This window comes from Polyodon spathula, chromosome 2 (assembly GCF_017654505.1).
Source record: "Polyodon spathula isolate WHYD16114869_AA chromosome 2, ASM1765450v1, whole genome shotgun sequence".
In the NCBI taxonomy this organism is placed as follows: domain Eukaryota; kingdom Metazoa; phylum Chordata; class Actinopteri; order Acipenseriformes; family Polyodontidae; genus Polyodon; species Polyodon spathula.
Window position 1 is genome coordinate 21080215 of NC_054535.1, and position 24775 is coordinate 21104989.

General features: G+C 36.5%; 1 protein-coding gene across 1 annotated transcript; it reads left to right on the forward strand.

Moving 5' to 3' along the window:
- Positions 1 to 1112: 1112 nt before the first annotated feature.
- On the forward strand, positions 1113 to 8865 carry LOC121326261 (kazal-type serine protease inhibitor domain-containing protein 1-like). The gene is made up of 4 exons (XM_041269498.1): positions 1113 to 1584; positions 4896 to 5056; positions 6411 to 6558; positions 8057 to 8865. The coding sequence occupies exons 1-4, from the start codon at positions 1113 to 1115 to the stop codon at positions 8158 to 8160; spliced, it is 885 nt and encodes a 294-aa protein (XP_041125432.1). The 3' UTR covers positions 8161 to 8865.
- The last annotated feature ends 15910 nt before the right edge of the window (positions 8866 to 24775 follow it).

Genomic DNA, 24775 nt, shown 5'->3' on the forward strand with positions numbered 1-24775 from the left:
TATATATATATATATATATATATGTGTGTGTGTGTGTGTGTGTGTGTGTGTGTGTGTGTGTGTGTGTATATATATATATATATATATATATATATATATATATATATATATATATATGAAATAGTAGCATGACAGGTACTGTCCATATACTAAAAAATATAGCTACGTATTGTAAAGGATTGTAAAGGTATGTGAACTCACAATTGCTTCTTCTAGTTTTCAAATGAAGTCCACCAGGACAGGTCACACTCTCAAAAAAATCAGACAGGACCACGTGATTTTATATTTAAAAAGGTTCTTATAAATGTATTTCGTTAAAGGCAAGCAAACTAAAATGAAACAGCAAACTTTTTATGTATGCGTGCGTGCTTGCGTGCGCTATTTATTATTTTTGCTGACATACTCAATTTAGGGTAAAAGCTAAATATACATGCATACATTAAGGCATTTTATTTATATATCTCATGGTGTGGTAGAATCACTGCCAATTTACTCCAGCGTGACATAATTAATGCAATTTCACAGACATTTGAAAATAAATGTGGGAGATTTCTGTAAATGAATCATTCATCACTCTCCACTGTGAAGTGGTAAATTGTGTTATTTTTGTTTTTGTTGTGGGTTTATGGTGGATGTTACTGTGAAAGGAGCATAGCTACAAGTGGTATCTGTTAAAACAAAGGAACGTTAACAAAACAGTGATTGGACGGCAGAGATCCCTGACTCCTCCCACAAGGCATTCATACAGGGATTTACACAATTTAAAGCACAGCACCTAAACAGGGGAGTTTTTTTTTTTTTTTTCAAAAGAACAGGGATTACACCACTGGCAGGAAAATCAGCAGCAGCAGCTCTGCAGACTATGCCTGCTTCTTGAATTTGCAAGGCACTAATGAGGATCAAAAGAAAGAACTGAAATAACCATTACAAACAACATTTTTGGTGTAAAAAAAAAAAAATCACTGGAAGAAGGCCTTCACAAACATCTTTCAGATGCACAAACACATTTTATTTGGGGGGAACAGATACTAGTTAAAAAGTGGTAGGGCCTCACAGGCTGAGTGACCATATCTTGATACATCTTTACTGTTATCCATTGAATATATGAGACAATGGACTGCATGCTGTTGATGGTTGCTCTACTGTTAGCAGTAGAGGTGACACACAGCATACCCATAGAGAGGTTCCAGCAGCTGGGCTGGCAGAGGCTGCTGGAAGACCTAGAAGAGTGTTCAGTGTGCCAGCCTGAGCTCTGCAAATCTCCCCAGCATTGCCCGGCTGGCCAGGTGCAGGACCACTGCGGGTGCTGCTGGGAGTGCGGCAATGCAGAGGGGCAGTTCTGTGACCTGGACACCTCCAGGAACTTCTACGGGATGTGCGGCAAGGACCTGGAGTGTGAGATCCAGGACAAGGACCTGAACTCAGGCGAGATTCCAGAGCCCCAGTGCGTCTGCACCAGGCAGGAGGTCCTCTGCGGGTCAGATGGGAAGACCTACGAAAACATCTGCAAATTCAGAGAGGGCCAGTTCCAGCGCAGGAAGAAGGAAGAACTTACTGTTGCACACAAGGGTCCCTGCAAAACAGGTAAGCCAACTGTTCTGAAGAGACATTTATTGTAGAATATATTGAACTTGCATTTTAACACAGGCCTTGTGTACAATATGTAACTACAGTTTCAATAACTACCAAGTCTTACAGGCCATTGCATACTGTGTAGAGTATTTTAAAAAAGGAACTCAATAATTGTTCTAGACTGCTGTTGAGAGTATGAACATCTTTGAAAAAGCATTTAAATAGCTTGCAAGTAAAGAAAACACAAAGTTCAAATATTTGTGCAACAAGATTTTCTATGAAAACGAAGAGAATGATGGGACTGACTAGCTTGATAAATAACACTAAATAGGAAAATGTCACAGGCACAGATTTACAAGTAGCTATCAAGGTCTTTGCGTCAAAGTGCTATTTGCACCATTTTTGGTAAAGAAAATAAACTAGTCATTATAACAAAACCGTGAACAAACAACCCTGGCACACTTGGAAGTTGTGAAACTAACGTCTTTGCAACATTAAACATTTGCTTTTCCTTTGTGGTTTGCAATGATTAAATATACAGTGACTCCCAAACAACACTCACATCAGGGTGTCCTACAGATTTAAGGACATAGATGGCAGCAGTTTAATTTGGTTTCCGTAGTTTATGCTTAAGCTTTAAGAGGATACTATTTACTAAGTGTTAGCAATAATAATAATAATAATAATAATAATAATAATAATAATAATAATAATACTATTAACTGTGCACTGGACCAAAAACAGAGTAAAAAAGTCCAAATGGTTTTTTTAACCATTTTTTTTTGTGATTGTGTGGGGTGGGGGGGATTCATGACTGGCCCATTTGAATGCAAACAAGTCTATTGTTTATCCCAGGAGTCATATCATTTAAATGAGATCAATGTTACACACCTGTATGCTATTGAGATTGGCTGGCCACTTTCTTTAGGTTGGAAAGCAATAATGTTACTTTGAGCACTTTAGATAAGGTGTTGATGGGTAAGTAGTTTCTTATCATAGTTTCAGTTCCTGCATGTGAATAACCCTGGATTGCTGCCGTTTACTCACACCTGGATATGCTGGGTGACACATGATGCTTTGTAGGAGTAAAGGGATGTGGTCTTGCATGCTCTGTAGTTGGAATACTTTTGTTTTGTTAAATAAGAGAAGAAGTGTTATATTACCCCTGTGACATTGTAACTAGCACAGCATGGGAGCAGATAGCTACCAATGCAAAGTAACAACCCCCCTTTAAGATTGTTAGTGCATCCCCAACAATAAATAGGACTGTTTAATATTGTGGTGTATGGCTTGTATAGTAAAGCTGTGAATCCTGTACTAATCGTAAGTAAGAAGTATTTTGGGGAAACAAACGCATAGTCCTTCTTTTATTCAGAGACGTTGGGCCAGATTGATCAGGGTCTTTAGGCCAAAATGCAGTGTGCACCACATTTAAAATTAAAACAACATTTTTCGATTTCATTGAAGTCACAAAAACAGAACCCTCAAAAGTTTCATACATACTGTAGTTTGTTACTAGTTATTTAACACTGATATAGATTTTCCTTTTACAGTAAGGTGTAAATTCATTCTGGTGTAAAATAAAATAAATAAAAAACAATTTTGAAAGGCTATGTAAGTGCTTGGGGCATACATTGCTAGTAAAGGCCAATATAAATATAGTATACTTCAGCAAGACAGCAGAAGGTGGCACACCTGATTCCATAATGCTAAAATTTGAGACAAGTTTTTTAAATTTATTTATTTATTTATTTTTACAGATGACCTTAACACATACATTATACTGCACACAGCTTCATTGCCCTAATAGATCACCAGAAACAGCTACACAGACCTTGAATTGTTAATTGGCTCTCACTCAAGTTAAACACATAATAATAATACTTACCATATGAAGCAGTTTGAAAGTCCTGTACTTACTACCATAATAGTGGAAAAACAAGTCAGGAAACAAACAGGCCAGCCTTTAATTTCACTGTGTATAAAGTGCTTACAGTGAAAACTACTGTGTTACCAGTTTGCAGACATAACAGTATTGGTAAAATAATATTTAGGTTCCCTGCAGTTATAAACTGCTTCTTAGACATTTCACAGTAGATACCACTGGTATGCGATTGTAGTTCTCTTTATATTTTACATAAAAATGTAATTTCTTTAAACATGGCTTTGAAGGTTATCAGTGAATTTAGCTCACAAACTTTAACGCTAAAGTAATAACATTTTGTTAAAAAGGTTATCCATCATGTTACAAAAGAAAGGGATCTGAATGAAATCAATCATTTTAACAACACAATAGATGTATCAGTACTGTAGTGTAATTTGATATACAGCAGGGGCCATTACTGAAACATTTCAGAATAATAAAATATGTATTTTAGGTAACACTTTATATTCAGTGTATTTAATTACTGTGTATTTACATGTGTACTTACACATAATTACAATGTTATTATGCATAGTTACAATGTACTTAAGGGTATGCGTACTAAAGTGTTGCGCCTGTTGCAATAGTGACAAACGAGTTGGAAGTCTTGGGTGACATGTACTAGACAAGCACAATGCTATTTGCGACTTTTTAGGGAATGCTTTACGGCAGCAGTTTCTGTTTGCAGTTCAAGCGTAGATGAATATGTAATTATGGGCGTTCCTGCATACATTCGCAAAAAGGAGGAGATAGTGCAAATGAAGGTACTCAGCTATTATAATTAGATGTACAAAATCTGCAGGCAATTGCATCAATTTAAGAACTTTTGAAAGCATAATAAGCCCGAATAATAACACTTTTTAAATAATATGACAATATCTATTATTTAACATTCCCAGTTTAAACCTACATTATAGGTTAAATAGTTAAATTTACATTATAGGTTTTCTTTGTACAAATATTACCGAAAGAGAAACAAATGCAATATTCTGTATATTGGTTACGACATATTTAAAAACAATTAAGCATTAAGATTTATTTTTTATGTGCGGTCAAGTCACACACCCCTCCCCAATTTATTTTTTTATAAACTATACAAAAAACAAAACCAGACCACATCAAAAGCACAGATCTTTTCGCATGATAATACCCTTCTCCTAACCCTAATCCTATCTTTAACTCTAACCCTTTTCTGACACAATTGTTTGCTTACAAATATCATGATTTACACATTAGGTACATTGTCGCTATGCATAAATTGTATTTATGTGTAATACACATGTATTTACTAAGTAACTACTACGCAAATACACAGCAATTAAATTAGTTTAATGTAAAGTGTTACCATTTTTTAGTATTTATCATTTGTTTATGTCTTTCTATATTTGTTCACCTACAGCACCACTTATTACCACTCCACCACGTGATATTGTAAATGTGGAAGGACGTGACGTCATCTTCGGCTGTGAGGTGTCCTCGTACCCGATGGCGACTGTGGAGTGGAGGAAGGAAGGAAACAGCTTTTTCTTACCTGCAGATGATTCGCACATGGCAGTGCAGGTCAGTACTGTTTTATTGTGCTAAAGTCATGGATGTTCAAAACTACCTACTCCCACACAGGTAAAATGATGGCAAATGAATTATCAACAGAGAAGATGCTCAGCAAGTCAGAATAGCACTTCAGTTTGGTTTTTACAATTACAAGTTAAATTGTACAATGATATACATATGTATCTGCATACATTGTAGAAACAACAAATGACCCTTTACTTACTAAATATCATGCTATATCTGAATGGATAACCGTCTCCTCTTTAGAAATATGCAAAATGTTTTAAATAGCACATCTCCCAAGTCGAATGGTACCCCGAAAGTTACCCCTTTTCTCGGAAAGCAGTACAACTGCGGATGGGAGTTTGCTTAGGGATAACTTGACTCAGATTGGTTGCTCACTAAATATCTTGGTATCCTTGTATAGATAATTGTCTCCTTGTGAATAGGATGGCTGCAGGGGTGATGTCAGACCAGAAACAGAAACCACAGCATTGAATGGCAGGTCAAACCGAGACGCTACGGAACTCAGCTTTTTATTAAATAATAAAACAAAATATAAAAAAAAAAAAAAAAAAAAAAACAAACAAACAAACAAACAAACAAAAAAAACAACTACACGAACAAAAGGGCACATTGGCCAAAAGAACTAACAAATAATAACCAAACAAATATCATTTGCAATAGCAATTGTTTTAAGCTTTCTTTTTTTTTAATTACCGTACCTCCTTTCTCTCGACTACCGTTCTCCACTCTGAACACACGCAACCCTTTGCAGCAAAAGGTCTTTTACATTACGGCCGAGGGGTTAATAGTCTGCACGAGTTTAATAAGGATGCGTGACTGTCAGCTAATTAAATACTCAGTAGCTGATAAGTCACACATCTTCATGAGGTATTTAAAAAACAAAATACAAAACAATAACATGGCGAATGGCATCTTGCTTGTCCTGCCACACATAATAAAATGCAAAATAATACTGGCTTTTTCGCCGTCCTATACAATACATAAACCGTAATAATACAATAAATCATAAACATAGCGCACAATAAATAGATAGGGGCGGGGTTTCCCGTCACACTTCTCTTTAAAAAAAGCAATCCATCTCACAGGCTCAGTGGTACCCAAAATATGATTAATTTATAACAACTAACAACTGACAGGGTTTGAGGGAGTTAAAATGTACAAAAAATCCCCACCCGAGTCTTGCTGTAAGTCATTTGTTGTTGCCTTAATTTGTGCTGGTACTGTATATCTTAAACTAATAATATGATGCTGTGTGAGGGGTCAGACAGGACAACAGAGACAGAGACAGTGGAGCACCAGGAACAAAAACATTCCTGACAACCTTTGTAATTATCAGGCCAGAGGTGGACCTCAGCGCTTTGAGCTCACCGGCTGGCTCCAGATACAACGGGTCCAGAAGGAGGATGAGGGAATGTACACCTGCTATGCCAAAAACGAGTTTGGAGAAGTGTCTGCCACAGCAAGACTCCAGGTTATTAACCCAGGTAAGCGTGTAGAAGCTTAAGAAAGCATGGTGATGCAACAATTATTAAACAGTTTGTATAGAATGATATTATTATTATTATTATTATTATTATTATTATTATTATTATTATTATTATATTATATTATTATTATTATTATTATTATATTAGAGTTAGTAGCATCAAATATCCTCTGAATATATATTCTGGGTAATGGTACTCTAATAAGTAGTTATAATCCTTTTTCGCTAATCTGTCTTTGTTTGGTTTTGCTTGCTTTCAGCTTGTCATGAGACTAACACATGCCTGGATTTCTCATTCCAATGCAAATACCATAAAATAATAAGAGGAATGTAAAAAGACTAATTTAAATAAGAACTGACGGTGATGTAATTGCAAATTATCTCTTATTATTGTTACATACAGTCATATCGGTATAGTGTACTCAAAAGGAGAGCTTTAATGGAGAATTATAAAAAGAATGCTCACTTGTTTTAAAAGAAGGGTCTAGACCAGTAACTTACCTGGGAATTACTAACTGATGAGTTGGATATCATTTGTCAGCTAAAATTGACAGTATCCATGGAAATGCTTATTGATTGTATTATCAGTACCGTAAATCTCTAACTGCAGCAATAGGTGGACTTTGATTTTGAGAAGTCTCAGTGATTAAAGTGACCTTATGTGTCTCTTGCTTTTTATACACAACCGCAAAATAACATGCATTAGTAAGGATATACAGTCTGATATGACCTAGATGGTGATCCTCATATTATATGGCAACTCAACAATTTCGTTTTTTGAGTGGATGAAATCATAACTGGGTTTACCTAAGGAATCACCTGGGACAGCAACTGAAGGGTTACTGAACAGACTGTAGGGTTTAACACAGTGCATTATCTTCCCTAGTTTCATATTTTGTTGTATCTATTCCTGATAACTCTTTCAACAGTATTACAATTGTTTTGATATTTTTATGAACATATCCCTGGTCATAAATCAATCTTGACCAGTTATTTTTATTTCACATAGGTTATGCATCCATTCAAAATGTCTTCCGAATTCATAACATCGACTGTTTGAATACAACCAGTTCAATCAGAAACATTTCATTGGTTCCTCTCACGAAGGTCAGCATTTCAAATGCTTCATCTGTCCATCATCTTTTCCAGGGTCTTAATTTGCTTGTCCTGGCACAGGTTCTGAGGAGCAGGAACATGTTGTGATTATATGGTCCTTCACATGCATATTCATAACCGAATTATAACCAGGAGAAAATAGGGAATATTTTTTTTTTTTTAAAATATTGAAACAATTGTGATTATGTTGAAAAAGACATTGCAGGTATACGTACAATAAAGCAGAATGCTAAGAAAAGTAATGTATTGTGTTTTAAGCCCTACAACCTACTCTGTAACAGTTTAAAATCCCAAATTAACCCATGCCCCTGTCAAATTAAACCTACAAGTACATATACTGTACTGTGCATACTAAACACAGCTCCTTATTATTTCCCTAGATTCCCCCCTGGCAAGTAAAGTGAAGCCTTTCAAAACTGGAGTTTACCATATCACAGATGATGAGGAAGACATTGAGTATGGAGGAAGTGGCTATTCATATTAACAAATGAAAACTGTTCCATTTATTTGGAAATGTTAAAGAAGAAGGTATGAGTAGAATATTTGAATTACATAAGTGCTGGAGTGTACCTTTTTCCTGTTGTAGATAATAATCAGGCAGTATTGTCTTAATCATCCGTGGAAAGTTGTGGCATTCACTATAATGACAGTAGAACCTGTTTTATTGTCGAATGAATATGTTCACATCAAAGGGTTGAGGCCTTTTTAGCACACGTTTAATTAGGTACTACTAAATGTCTAACCATTCCCTAAGCCATCCATTAAGTATTTTTATTTATTTGCTTCAATGTAACTTAAACAGTTACTATTGCTTACTAAATGAAGGATTATCTTGGCAAAGTAGAGTTTAATCACACTATTTGTGAATGTAAGTTTTACTTTTTTCATTGTGTGAATCTGGTCCCCAGATCGTAATTTGTAATAGTCGAATTTGGCACATTCAATTCAATAAAAAGGGCATGGTTGGAGCAAGATCTTGGAGTGGAATGGATTGGGAGCCACATGAGAGTACTGCTGATGTACAAAGCTAAAAAACAACAACAACAGAAAAGACTGGACAGTCCTAATGAGGGGCATACTGTATTTTTCTGATATGGTACTATGCTACAAACCTGTCTAGATTTCTTTGTATAAATCTGAATCATACACAGCAGAGCTGTACCCCTTCTATACCTTATAATGTAAATAAAGCATGTCAGTAGTTTTTCTTGGGTTTTGATTTTGGGTTATTCTTGTCTTGGTCGTGATTAAGTTATTAGTCGGTAGACAAACAATGGGATTCTCAAACCTGTTCACTCAAATTCATCATTACCAAAATTTTTATCTAAAAGAAAAAAACAAACAAACAAACAAACAAACAAACAAACAAACCACAAATTGCAATTCTAAAAATAATTAAGGAACTATTTCTGAATATCTACAGGCCCTTAATAAAATGTTGAGTTGTTAGTTTTTGGTTTGGTAACTTTGGATGGTGGATGTTTACTATCTGAAAAAAATGTGCTAATGACGATTTGGAGCTAACAGCTTTAAGAATCTAGTCCAATAAGTGTAAGTGAAGTTGGCCACATGTTAGATACATCCTGATCAGAACTGCAAGACCCTCAGACCCGCATGTCACCCGTTAGATAGAAGATGTACACTGGTGTGGGGTTAGGTGGCACTGCAGGCTAGCTCACTAATTTCAGATTCTTTTCACCACTGGAGGCCAGATCATAAGTGAAGCCCTGTTTCAGGAGTTTAAGAAACTTCATAACTTTATAGCAATTGGCAATATGTGCATTGCTTATAAAGATTTAGGGCAGATGCCACCCTGACATTTATAATATTGCCTCATAAAGTGCTATATAATCCTGATTATTACATGCAGAGGGATTTCTGCACTCTGACACATGCTGGTAAATTCAAGTGATTCATTGATCAAGCACTCATTAGATGAAGATTTAAGTTTAAAAGTACATTTTCTCAAAACACACACTGTTCAAGGCAATATCTATTACCTTTATTAAAATCAATAATACAATGCAAAATAATGCTTAAATGACATCATGTTTCGACAAATGCCTACATGTAATTTTAACATTTTTTTTTTTTTTTTATGAATAGTTGTGAAAACCTTGAAAATCATTAAACTCAGATGGTTGCCCATTAAGTTGCTGTTTAGTGCAAAATCAAGTTTGAATATTAACATTTTTTGCAGTTGTTGTTGTAAACAATTTTAAAACTGCATTTTCAATTATTTTGTGAGCTTATGTGGTTTAAACACCACAAACTTGATTTTGCATAAACAGCAACTTAATGGGCAACCATCTGAGTTTACCTTCCCTACCTGCAAACAAGCCGAGCCCTGTCAGCTCAATATGAAACACACTACGCCCTGAATGTTGTCCTGGAATGAGTTGTCTTCTCTCACTAATAGGAGTCACTATTCCCTTATGTAATGATACACTGTTGTATGGCAGCAATAAATAACTAAGACATTTCTGTAAATTGATCATCTCCATCTGCCTTTTATATATATATAACTTATCTTTGAGAAAATAAAGACCACTTATATTGGTTGCCAACAGGCCAATATAGTTTGATTTGATTGAAAAAGACAACCAATTCTTCACAAAAATAATTTATTTTAACAAATGATTTCCATTACTCTTATTTTTATTTTAGCATTTCACTTCACATATTTTTTAGAAAACAAAAAACCACAAACAAAATCTCAATGCGTTTCCACAAAGTCTTCATCATGAATAGACCTAATTTAATACCCCTTTTTTATACACTGAAAAACAACTGAAAATAACATTAAGTAATTAGGTACAGAAATGAAAGCAAAAGCAAGACAACACTCCTCGATTCACAGCAATGTTTTTATTTTCTCTGCACTGTAGATAACCGCTGGTCGTATAGTTCATAATGACTGCATTATGACAGACCGTCCATAAAAATAAATGAGTCTGAGCTATGCTCTTAAATCCATCCACAGTGGAAACAAATACTTAGTCATCCTTTGCTTTTTCCAAACCAACAAATTACTCTGATAGCAAGCATTTGTTTTCTGAAAGTTGATAGGGGAAAACTAATAATCATCCCAACTTAGATGCAATCTTTGTCACCAGGTATCGACTGAAAATGTCATTCTTTCACTTTATTGAAATCAATAAAAACGTCATGTTCACAATGTCAAGTGCTGCTTTCTTTCTGAAGTATTTTAATATGGGGGGGGGGGGTAACAATATTTTAAATGTTTTAGTGGGTTTAATTTGTTTGGAATTAACTTAAAATGGTATACAAATTTAATTGGAGCAACAGAATTCAGAACCACCCAGAAGGATTGTAACATAAAAATATTGGGGAAATAAAAAATAAAAAAAAACGAAAAAAAGAAATGTATCCAGAAACACTTAGAGCGGAATTGACTATCCATAACTACTTTCCTATAGCTTGCATAATTTGTAATTGTATTTTAAAAGCTATTACATCAACGTGTCCCCTGTTACTCTTTTGCATCAATGTCGCTTTCTTGAATGGGGAGTTCTTCTTTGAACTGGTAATATGATGTTCATGGGTCACTTGGGCTGGAGGTCAATGGCTGAGAAGTTCGATTAATGGATATTCCAATAATGTGGGATAATATTACTGGTTCTGTGGCCTGACCTGTCAGTAATAGAGGGGAGCATTTCAATATTAAAAGGCTGGCAAACGTTAACTGTCTTTTTAAAATTGCATCTCGGTGACCTTAAACCCTTTGAGCCCCAGGCTGGGATCCAAACCTCCAACTGTGGAAGCTCATATGAGGTTTTTACAGGATTAAAAGCGAGCAAATGGTGGTGTTAATGTATTTACGTTTTTTAACATAATGGCTCCCTCTTTATATGACAGAATTTGAAATAACATTCTGCATTCCATTGTAACACATATAGTTTTACAGATATTTTAAAGTTGTATTCCCAGGATATCCCCAATAATACTGAAACTATGTTCCTGGACCATTTGTGAATGATATGTCTCTTTTCTAAAGTTCCCTGTAAACAAACCTAATACTTTAAAACAAACAACAAAGTAAACAGATACATATACTGCTGATGCTTAGTGCATTTAAAGCTCTGTACTGCTAAGCAGGTGAAGGATAGTGCTGCAAGAGGGACTGTTTGATTCAGAACTGATTTCAATAGGACCTCAATAAGCAACCGCAAAATATTAACCTACTTGTATGAGTTGGCCCGTTTTCACCAATCTTAATGTTAACAGTCATAACTGTGTACCTGTGAGAGTGCGTGTAGTTGAAATGTTGTTTTATTTATATCTTCCAGCATGTTTCCACAGAAGAACCAGACAGTCAATAAAATCAAGGTGTCTATTGTCGTGTAATGATTGAATCTCTTCTGTTAAAGCGGAGGTTGGCAAGCCTATCAAATATTGAAAGAGGCTTTCAGCATTTCCTGGCCACAGTAGGGGTCACACAGAGAGATGCATTAGTACAGCTCTGCCTGGGATCTGACCTTTAAACCATGAAAATCAAAGCTATGGAATGTATTCAATAGTACCAAATGCTAAGGCTTGATGGATGAGCTGAAGATGTTGCTGAAAGCCATTTAATGTTTATTATTCGATATGGTGAAAATACACTTGAGAAATCAATGGGGGAGATATTGACTGTTTACATTTCATAAGTGACTCAGTGTTTTTGCAAAATAAAGCTGTATGACTCTATTGCTTCATGCTGCTAGAGGGGTTTCTGTGGAGCACTAGTGCAGAAGAAATATTATTAGTAGAATTAATCAGTATTTGAAACAATATTTCAAGATGAAAGCAAAAGCTTGTGGGCCTCATGATGCCGACTGAGTGACCTGAGGCCGCCCTGGTGGGTGATGTAAGCCACCACTGTTGTGATGTCTGTACGGACATACACGTCTCCCTCGAACCATCTGCAAAAGACATGGAACTTGTACGCTGTTCCCTGAAAAGCGAACCACAGATATTTTTATGAGGATACTGGTTTTGTGGGGCTGTAGAAACAGACGTCTTTGAGGTCCACAGTGGTGAACCGGTTGACTGGTCTGATCAACATTTTGAACCTCCTTCGACTCAAATACAGGTTGAACTGTCTGACGTCGAGTATTGGTCTAAGGCCACCGTTCCGCTTGGGCACTAGGAAGTACCTGAGGTAGAACCCTTCTTCCCTTCCTCCTCATCTGAATAGCCCATTTTTGCAGCAGAGCTGCTGCCCCCTGAGATACCACAGCGGTGTTCTGTTGGTCCATTACTGGTGTTGTATTCACACCCCGAAAGAGAGGGGGACCATGCTTGAATTGTAATGAGTAGCCAGCAACCAGATGTCTGTGGTGCACTGATGCCAATAGTCCAGATGGCTCCCAGAGATACTAGGGCTGCTGCTTAGCCTGTGACTTCTGTCTCTGCGCAGGGTGATGGATCCTATTATAGGCCTAGCTTCTCCACATCATATAGGGCATCCATTGACCGGGAAACAGCAGGAGAAATGTACCTTCCCCAGACCAATGGAGTCGATGACATACTTCAGTATATCATAAGCTACATTGGTAAATATTGACTCGCCCTTTTTATCAATCAGCTTTTATTTCTACATTTGTTAATCATTCAGGGACATAACTAGGCTTGCTACTATTTGATTTTAATTTTTTTTTTTTTTGGTGCCAAAACAATAATATAGACGTTTATTTTTTAAAGAATGTATAGTTTTTTGCAAATCTTTATTTTTCACTTGACATTGAGGGAAGTCTGCTTGTTCGAATTAGCTAACAGTCTTCATAATGGTGATGCTAAAACTGATACCAAAATGGCATCAAGATACTGTGGGAGAGATTGCAAGCAACCACAACTGAAGCAAGTATCTTGGGCCTCCATAACACCACTTTGCAGAGTGGCCTGCGGTTAGTCTCTGTAAAAACATAAAAAATAACACAATGAGAAAAACACTTTTCTCAACAAAATACAATAATTTAACAATTACATAAATAATATAAAATGTATTGTAATTTTAGCCGAAGTCAAAATGAGAAATAAATAACTCCAGCTATTGCAACTAAATAACTATTGCAGCCTGGGGGGGAGAGCACAAAGTCAGCGACTTACGTTGCTTGATCCCAAGGAAGGAGAGACTCAAGCCACTGGCTTCACGCGGGCCCAAGGCCGCAGTGGGACATAACAAATAACAGGCTATAGTGCACAAATAATTGTAATTAGTCAACATATACAGTGATTATTTTTAATATCACATATAATTTGTGTAAAAACGCAATAAATGTGAAATATATAGCAGAAAAATTAACAAGTACTTATACCATCTCTCCTGTCAGGTCAGTTCTTGAAAGGGAAAATGGTAATGAGGTTTGTGACCACAGTGCTTTTGTGCCCTCGGGGGCAGGCCATGACTGCCTCACAGGTTCTGCAGGCAGCTTTGATATATCTTATTTAGGTTTCGGGTCTTTAAGAGGTAAATACCCATACGGTAATGGTTATATTTCGTATTTGAAAGGGAATCTGACCTGTGTTATAAAACCTTCTCTAAAGTTCCTGTTTAAAAACACTAGGTATTATGAAGAAAATTTGCTTCAAGTAGGGTTGTACTGACCATTAATATTAAATAATTAAAATTCAATAAATGATTTTTAAAGCTAGCCTGGTTGTATGAAATACTTCCACCAGATGGCGTATGCTACAAAAAGATTTATGAGCATGTTTAAACTTACCACCTCACTGCATCTGCTTTAGTTACATGTAAACTATAGCCTGCAAGCTAAGAGAACCCTGATATGTTAGTATGATAGTCCAAGATCTCTGGACCTGTTTTAAACCGTTCCTGTTTGACAACATCAACACTGCACTGACACACAGAATGGCATTGCACCCTTTGGCTAATTCCCATGACTGGATATTACATGTTTTACACTATGTCTCTGGTCCCTATACTGTATAATGGCCTGTCAAACTATACTTTAAACATAACGAGTGCTGGACTCAAGTATGGTATGTTAATATATATATATATATATATATATATATATATATATATATATATATATATATATATAATGTGATAGCCTGTTAAATAATCATTCCACACATATATTTATAAACAATATTGTATCTTTGTTATTCCAAATGAACATATAAATAATTTGGTTTAGAGTTTAAAAAACACTTAGTAATGAAGGCTATTATTGACCAGCAGATAAAGGCCTTCTTGATACACACTCCAGGACAGGCCTGCAGTTAGACTTTGGCCTCAGTGCTGATGCTGTCTTTACGTTCATTTAGTATGTCTCACTAATCTGTTTATCTGTTTGGCATATTGGCTTCTGTTTTAATAGATCTTTTAGAAAACATGTTCCTTCCTCTCTCAACCACTAAAGGTGTTCCAAATACCTATGTAGTTGGTCACCAAATTAAAATATTCAACACTGGTGCAAACCAATGTCTCAATTTTCTTTTCTCTTTTTTAAAATTCCTTTTAAAAACCAAATTCCACAATATAAATTTAGCTACAGTTATATATAATGTGGCAGTGCAGTTCGATGTGAAGTTGGCCATATCACTGCTGTTGGCTCTTACCAATCCCAAGAAAGAGCACAAGTGCATTTGATTGTCCTCTCCATATTCTTCATTATCTTGGGGCTGTCAGAGCAACAGAGTGAACATTTCTGCTCAATTTTAAAAGCTGAAGTAGTTCAAGACTTAAAAAGGCCCAGCTGTCTCTGTATTACCAGCAGATCTCATATCCCAAGAGGTTGAACAAGCATGGCTTGTCTAAAGTAAGGCAGAACTGAGGTGTCATCCAGTGAAATATTGGAATAGCCCTTCAATATTTTAATGTCAGTTCTGGAAATCATTAATAAAATCCCAGAATAGCTCAATGTGGCATCCTTGACGCAGAGGTAATAAAACTCATCTTCAAATGTTACAATCTCTGAAACAATTCCTCATACACCCTGCTTGTTTTTTGTGTTTTTTCTTCCTCCCTAATTTTTAATTACTGCAGATCGTTGTGCTTGTCAGTTATTGTCATAGAATGTCTCCTGGCATGATTGTGTATTCCAATGGAAAGTAATTAAAAAGCATCCAGCACAGCCTTCATTCTTCAGGGCATAGACACTGTTCTAGCATTTCAAGTAGAAGGAGGTAAAAGGACTCTAGTGCTCATAAATTGACTATTCCCTTATTAGGGATAAAGGCAATTCTGGGGGTGTATGGATATATTTTGTTATTTAAGACGTATACTAACACTTTAATGTTGGCGGTAATGAAGACACAGCAGCTGCTGCTAGTTCTATTTTTCGTGATTATATTTTATTGACATAGATTTTTTTTTTTCTTTTAAGGAATTAACACAATAATGTATACAAAGTAAAAAATGTTAAAAGGCACAGACATGGTTATTTAACATTAATTTGATTACATATGTTCTTCAGTAGTTAGAGACTGATAAACATGGACATATTTTGCACTCACTCTTTGGTCCATTTTTTACATTCGTAGGATAAATATCAGTATGCATTTACTGTGCATTACATTAGGTCTATGGAATCTAGATTGCAACCAGTTAACTTTAATTTATAAATATATATATATAATATATAATATATATATAATATATATATATATATATATATATATATATATATATATATATATATTATATCGATATATATATATAATATATATAAGTATAGGACCTCAGCAAAGTTGCAACGGATACCCAGAAATTGTGTATTATAGATAACCGTCAGGTTCACAATACAGTGTTATAGTCCTAATGTGGATAAAAACTGTTCTTATTGTGACTAAGATAAACCTTCAAAACGTAAAAATTCACATTAAAGTGACGGAAAATGAGAAAAATGCTTTTTTTGAACAGAAAATCCAATTACAAGAAAGAAAGAAAAAACTTGGAAACCTTAAATGTTCTTTAATGCAACAAAAAAGGAGAGCTATTTTATTCCAACAAATGACTTAAAAAAATTACAGGAAAAAGCAGTGAACTGTGTCAGAAATGGAGACCCAATAACAGGGTTTAATGTATTTTACTCCTGTTAAACTCAATCATTTGTGCAGCTCTCAGATTTGTTTCTATTACCACTGATTTGATTTTAGAATTGTTACATTTTTTAAAATGAATTTTGTTACATTATTGGTAATCTAGGAAGTAAGATTCAGGAATGGTAAAGTCTGTTAAAATGTTACACTTTCCTGTTCTTTTTCTCCAATTCAGGCAGTTCATCTGGAAAAAGGGAAACTATTATTTCTTATATAATAGGACTCTCTTTGAAGGAAGAGCACTTCTGCACCCAATAACAGGGTGTACATCATAATGAAGTCAAGATCAAGGGAGTTTTATGTTAACAGTTTTCAGACTTTTATCAGAGACACTGTTGGACTGAAATCCATGAGCAGGGGGCTAGTGTAGTTTGTCTCAGAGGCAGCACAGTAATGTTCTACAAGGACAGACACAATTATCAGAGACAAAAACAAGAGACACACTAAATACAGACCTTGAGTGAGTTAGAAGCCATGCAGCATGAGAGATCCGGGTCAATAATAAAAATGTTTGAACCTTACTACACTACAGTACCAGTGTTTTTGATTAGGTTGAAAGATACCAGTAAAAGTCAATTTGAGTTTAATCATTATTTAAAGAAATGGGAGCATGCTGAAAAAAGCATGTGGAGCTATGTTCTGTATTCACAGGGTTCTAAAGGCTCAAATAAAAGTTCAAAATTAAATAATCAAACACCAATCACACCAAATGTCAGCTATCAAGCTTGTATCTTTATTATTAAAAAATCATTTTTATAGAATTCTTGCTCATGCGGACACGTAGCGGCCACTGGCCTTCGTCAGTGCAGTACAAATATTAAAAAAAAAAAAAAAAGAACCACACACACACCAGACAGACATTTTAGTGCCTTAGACACTAATTATCCAATTAACTTTCAATTATCAATATCATCCATTTGGTAATTATAACAAGCAATTAATAATATCATAATATGTCTATTATATGATAATGTGTATGATGCGTATAGCCCACCTGCCCCCCCCGCACCCCCCAGACGAACATCCCGCTGAACAGTTTCCAAATGTTGTTAAGTATGAGACAATACAATACAATTCACATTTCCATAATGCCTCCAATCCCCAAGCACTTTACACAAAAATTAAAACAGAAATTTAAAAAGTGATAAAAAAAGAAATTAGGCTTTAATTATAAAAATAAAAAGCTAGTTTGTAAAACAAAACAATTAAAATATTTTTAAAAAAATGTATAAAATTGAATAAAAGTAAGGTGGGGCTTGGGGCTTTCATTCAAATCGTCGTCCCGTGTAACCAGGCATTCCTGAAACCAGCAATGACATTCGATATCTAATATGTGGATCCTAAACTCTATATTTCTATATTAAAATAGGCTTTTGAGGTGTGCTATGAAGGTAGGTGAATTAGCACTTATATAATACACAGGTGTGATAACACGTCAGTGTAGGAAATGTGTTATTTACTTTTGATCACCTTTTGACATCTACACCTTTTGAACTGCAGCTTTCTGAACTGTTAAATCTTAGTTCTGAATAAAAGAAAGCATGGTGTTCTAAGGATTCTGTTCCTGTAGAGGGCACAATTCTACACATGCTATTGAAAGCTGACAGACAATGCTGATAGCAAAGCAATGACTGAATGATAGAATACCAGTTCATTTCATTCTGTTCTGGAGTGGCTATGATTACCAAATGGGATGCCAGTCTCTAAAGGCAAGCTACCAGATAGAGCACAGTTAACAAAGGAGAACCATTTAACCAACAGCAAGTCAATACAAACATAATATTAAACTTAATTATCCCTGTAATCTAGTTCTGTGCAGCGCTGAATAAACAGCTTGAGCCATTAGCAGTGGTTACTGTCAACCAAAGAGTGACCTGTATCTTCTTGGTAATGATTATCTCCAATGTCCCAAGGTAGTGAGGCCCCTTTCGTGAATAATTGCTGTCTTCCCTGCTACCTGAAGCGGAAGTAGTATGAACAATAACACAGTGGCAGTTCAAGTGTTATTTGTTTTGTTCCTTCCTTTCATGTACCTCAGTGGTATTAACGTCCACATTTTTTTCCAGCCAGAGGTTTTTTATTATGAGAGAGGCTTTGGTTCCGTGGTATTTTGTCTCGGGAGAAAGATTTACTCTCCTTGGCATTTTTATTTGTTATTATTATTTTTCCACATTTACCAAAAGTCTTAAGGTAGTTTTATATATATATATATATATATATATATATATATATATATATATATATACATATGCCTATAGAATAGAAAGTCTACCCCCCCCTTGAACTTTTTTCACATTTTGTTGTGTCAGTGCCTCAGAGTTTCATGCATTTAAATGAGGATTTTTTTCCCCACTTATCTACACACCATACTCCACACTGTTAAGGGGAAAAAAGTTTTTATTGAGAAATATATATATATATATATATATATATATATATATATATATATATATATATATATATATATATACAAAATATATTAATAATACAAAACTGAAAGATCATAATTGGATAAGTCTCCACCTCCCTGAGCTAATACTTGGTGGAACCACCTTTGGCAGCAATTACAGCTGTGAGTCTGTTAGGATATATATTTGACCATTCTTCTTTACAAAACTGTTCAAGCTCTGTCAAGTTCCTTGGGGAGCGTTGATGGACAGCAATCTTCAAGTCATGCCACAAATTTGGACTGGATTTAGGTCGGGGCTTTGACTGCCATTCAAGGACATTTACCTTTTTGTTCTTTAGCCACTCCAGTGTAGCTTTGGCTGTGTGCTTTGGGTCGTTGTCATGCTGAAAGGTGAACTTCCGTCCCAGTTTCAGCTTTCTTGCAGAGGGCAGCAGGTTTGCTGCCTGCGTTTCTCTCTCAGCTTTGTCGATTGCACCACTTGCTAGGGGGTCAGCCCTTACTGTTGATCCAGTATGGCAGCCAGTGCCATTGCATTGATCCTCTCATGCAGGGGTAGGGCAAGCACACAACTGTGGGCCTCACCGCCCGGTGCTGCAACAAGCTGGGCTCCTTTCTCCTGTTCCGCCACCCATTAGCCTCTCTGATAGCCTCAAACACGCAGTAGAATGCCTCCCAACTATTCATGCCGTTGAATTTCGCCCATGGGAGCCTTATTGCTGCGGTTGAAGGGCTGTAGTGTCCTGTGACTGCATCACCTTTCTGTACAGAGGCTTTACCGGCATGGGCTTTGACCTCTGAGTTAGGTATGGAAAGGCCTTTGGCAGTTACCACAGCTGGTAGCTTCCCTGGTCTTGCGCCAGGCCCACTGCCTTTGTTGACATTCCTCGGGTCGACCTCGATTGTCACGTGAGTCCCTGGCTTCACCCGCACATCCCTCCTCATCACATCCACTCTACCTAGGCCAGCTTCACCCTTCCTGGTTTCTCTTACTGTCGTGTCCCATCTTACCCCGTCCCCAACTCGCCATCCTGGCCTCCCTTCCATTCCTCCCATGGCCACCTCCAACTCGGCTTCTTTTACTGCCAGAGCAGATATAATTTCATCTAGTTCCGACCTGGCCTCTGCCAAATGGCTGCCCTTACATCCCTGCGCTGTTCTCTGGTAAGGCCCAAGTCCCTGTAACTGCACTCACTGCCGTGGGAACTGCAGTCGCTGAGTTCACTATGGGAACGGTCGACCATTTTTTGTTTTGCTCCTCGAGGTCCCCATGATGCGTCGGCCATCTTGTGTGTTGCCGTCTGCACCTGCCTCCACTCGGAACCCTCTCCCTTCCACGTTTTAAGCCAGGCCAGCTTGCTCTTCACTGTGGATTTTTTTGGGTGGTCCCGTCACCTCCACCAGTCCTCGGGTGTGATCGTATCCCCATTCAACTCCATAAGGCCACTCTGACACCAGTGTAACGTTTTTGGCCTTATGGACTCAGACGGAGGCAGTGATCGTAGTGGGGGAGTCAAGACACACACACACACACACACACACACACACACACACACAGCTCCGCAGCCGTAGCTCCGTCACTCAAACTCCAGTCCGGCTCCTTCCCTCTGTGAGTAGCTCCCTTGTCCCGACAGGTTGTCTGTTCCCTCCCTCTTTTCCTCTCACTTCCCGAGGGGGGGTGGTTAATGGTGCAGCTGTAGTCGGGGCTCATCTCATGGTTGACAGTAATAATAGTGGGTAGTTCTCTTGCTCGCTTACTATCTCCTCACCCTTTCCACCCCTTCAAAATGTCACAAATACCGGCTGGGGATTGGTCAACAGCTGTTTTCATGTTCTTTCGGCGGTCCCTCCTACTCCTGCGAAACTTCTCTCCGCCCCTTTCATGGATTGGCTAGTTTTAGAAAATGTGATATGGTAACTAGCGATATTGTCACATAAAAACTATTTCGCAAGAGCGATTGTGGTTTGAGTTGGTCCAGCCCTAAGTCCCCCTAGCAAAAGCATCAAGACTTATGCAGCATTACAAAAAATAAGTTGCAGATTCTCTTAAATTATACAAATAAAACTTAATAAATGTGGTGCATCTATTACCATTAACACGCGTTGCTGCTATACATGGTTCAACTTTATATTTCTGCTTACACTAGTATAAACAATTGATAAGTCTATTATTTTTTATTACAGGTTTGTTGTTTGTTATTATTTTGTTTTTTTTAATGCAGCCTTTGCTTTGTAATAGAGAGGTACTGTGTAGCTGGTCTCCGGCCTGCAGTTATACACTCAGGATCACTCCTCAGCTCGGCTCAGACATAAGTTAACAAGAGAATCAATGGGCGACCGAACATTTGAAAATTTGACCGAAGTGCGCAGACGTATTTTCATACTTATGAAAAAAAATAACCATGCATGTGCAAAGAAAAGCCGAATTATCTCAGTAATTACTTGATCGATTATGTTGGTTCCACAGAAAGGCACTCCTCGTTAACGAGTTCAACCAGCCTACCAAAAGAGGTATTTAAACTTGCAGCCTTTTTTTATTTAAGTGCAAAAAATTGTCTGAATAATTTGTAAAAACTAATGGTGCCTAATGGTGTCCCGATCTGTTTTGAAATGGCCAACAAAACATATCCCTCAAAATCGGGTTTAAACAAGAAACTGTCTGGCACTCTTACTATAATAGCACTATTGTGCCGTTATAATATCTTAAATAAAGGGGTTAAATCTTACTTTTTGTTAGCCCTCAACACTAACTAGGGTTGTGCAGCACCATATTGTATCTCAATAAAGTTTACACTTACTTCTTTTTGGTACCACATCACTTCCTGTCGTGAAGATCAATTTCAGTGGTCTGGCGAAAGGGCCCTGTTCTGGTAGACCATGCGGATTTGTCTAGCACAAGAAGTAAACATGTACCAAGAGCACATTGTCAGAGCAAGCGGGGAGTTAGTGTAATAGGTCAAAGGGTAAAGCACGCAGACCAATTAAAGCTCCATCAGTACTGAAACTGACTTGTGAGAGACTGCATGACAGTATATAGCAAATGTTCAAATAAAGTTAATTTAGTTCATTCACAACGTATATGACTCATGTGTGTGTAATCTGACTCACTGAAACAATACAACTTCAACTTAGCTGAAGATTTTCAACTAACTTTTACAACATAGATGTGACAGTGCAACAAAAATAAACAGTGCAACACACATTGGAAGCTCTCAAGTGCTGGGAAAGAAAGTCTTTAAAATGTATTTAACAGCTTTTATTCATATTGTATTATCTAGAGTTTGAAGTAATGCTTCTCAATATAGTTTACCTTGTATCATTGGATTCTGTATCATTGTTCATGCTTGAAAATTGAAACTAACTCATGTGCTGATATTCCAGATGCAAGGGGAACAATGTTTTAAGATTAAAAAATGTCACTATTCCCCAATGAATGTGGATCATATGCAATTATATTACTATTAACCATTTCCATACTAAATATATTTCAGGGAATTCCCTGCAGTTCATATCAAACCCAATAACTTTTTCAGTTTCAAGATTAAAACAATGAAAATATATTGTACTATATACCCTACCTTTTTCAGGCAGGTAAAAGGCTAAATACTGGGCTGTCGTTAGGCGGATTTAGGCAGTAATGCCACCCAAAGCTTTACTTGGGGAATAGAAGTGGAGTTGGGCATTGTATGGACATGTAAAAAAGTGATTATATCAACATTTTCATAAAACGAAAAGTGAATGTAGCTTCAATAGAATCAGTGTCTTTATCTCTTGCTTTTTTTCTGATGTTTCTGATGGTCTGGGTATCCTAACTGCACAGCATTTAACTCACTTCCTCATTCCAAAAAAGTCATGCGTCAACTTAACCTTTGGACTCTGCTAGCCCCACCTACTCTACTAGCCCCACCTACTCCAGAGATTATGGATAGGAATAACAGTTGACCACAGCTAGTGTTTATTTTTCAAGCCTCCCTTCAAATATTCAGCTTTTAAAATCAGATTTATTATTTTATTTTCTGTAAAAGCTATAAAGCATGGCTAACAGGAGAGAACACATAATAGGATTTTAACTGATAATACATTTAACATTATGGAAATTCTTCAGCAGTTGTTAATTGTGTGTCAGGGGAGCCTATGTATGACAAAATTCAACATACTTTGTAGTAGCCCAGGGCCTTTCCTCAGTGCTTCTTGAAGTTCTGCTAAAAGTTGAAAACTGAAGACTGAAGCTTTATGGCTGGCAATTCACCTCACACTAATGGATAGCTCTCATTTCATCAAAAGCTTCCCTTTAATGAATATATATTTTATCTCTCTCTCAGTCAGTTATTGGAATGTCCATGGTATTCCGAGAAATTGCTTCCTAGGGACTCTTTTGGTAGCTCCTACTTGGGATGGCACTTGAATGCCACCCCCTTCTTGCATAGTGTGTGAATTAATAATTCATGGTAAGTTATTAGGGTTGGTTCAATAGGAAATTTGCTGATGGAGGCCTGCAAGCAGTAAGCATGCCCGGAGGGAGGTTGTGTGTTGTTGTGTCAGTCCCCATCTGCCAGACTGCAATAAAGAGAACAATGGAGGCCTTGATTTCCACCAGCAAGCTCATAATCTTTAAATGGCTATTAGCAGAAGAGTGCAACCAGTCAATAACTGACAAAAGCCTTTTAAAAGCCATTCTCTCTTTTTAGATTTTACTCCCCACTGCTGTTGTAGTTTCTGTCTCCCCTCTACCCCTTTCTACTGTCCATTTTGGTGTTTTCTGTATGTGTGTATGTGAGAAACAGAAGAGAATCGTGCTTGTTTTCTTTAAAAATAATAATAATAATAATAATAATAATAATAATAATAATAATAATAATAATAATTGTAGTGTGCATTCTACCATTGGTTGCTGTGTAGAACAAAATATTCTAAGAGCAACGTTAGTTAAAAAATATTCATACAATAAATCTCAAGATACTTAAACAAATGAACACAACACTGTATTGTTTTAATGATATTTTCTAATTTGATTATTTCTATTTGTAATGTCTATTTGTTCGCACTTGGAATGCAATAAAAATATTTTTTTATTATTAATTAATTTACTGGAGCTCTCTCCATGAGGATTGCTACAGTATAATGTCGTTTTGAGCAGATAATAACAAGTGTCTTGATGATGTTACAGTGTATGGGTGCACAAACTTTTTATTGGCACCCCACAACCCTATAGTAAAAACTCCTCTGATGCAGATCAATGAAAAGGTAACAGCAATGGAAGTGGCAATCACAAAGTTCTCCAGCATGAAAACGCAATGCATTTTGAAGACAGGTGTGTTCACCATATAGACTATAACAGACCAGAACTATCAATGTGTACAGCTCAACATTACAATGATCACCCGAAAAAGTAAATTTTGGTTGTTGTTTTGTTTTCTTTGAAAATAATTTACTTTAAAAATCTCTTAAACCTGATCTATCACAGACTTCTTCCCTTTGTATTTCTTGTTTTATAGTGCTATTCAATCAAATTAGGCAAATTAAACAGGTCTTGGAAAGAGCGATTAAATGTCACCATAAAAGAATGAAAATAATTGGATTTATTTATTGAATCTACACCTGTTAATAAACAGGGAAATAC

Excerpts from the sequence above, each read along its gene's own strand:
- LOC121326261 (XM_041269498.1), top strand. The coding sequence starts at position 1,113 with ATGGACTGCATGCTGTTGATGGTTGCTCTACTGTTAGCAGTAGAGGTG. Across the intron at positions 1,585-4,895 it reads CAAGGGTCCCTGCAAAACAG|CACCACTTATTACCACTCCA; the intron begins GTAAGCCAACTG and ends GTTCACCTACAG. Across the intron at positions 6,559-8,056 it reads ACTCCAGGTTATTAACCCAG|ATTCCCCCCTGGCAAGTAAA; the intron begins GTAAGCGTGTAG and ends TTATTTCCCTAG.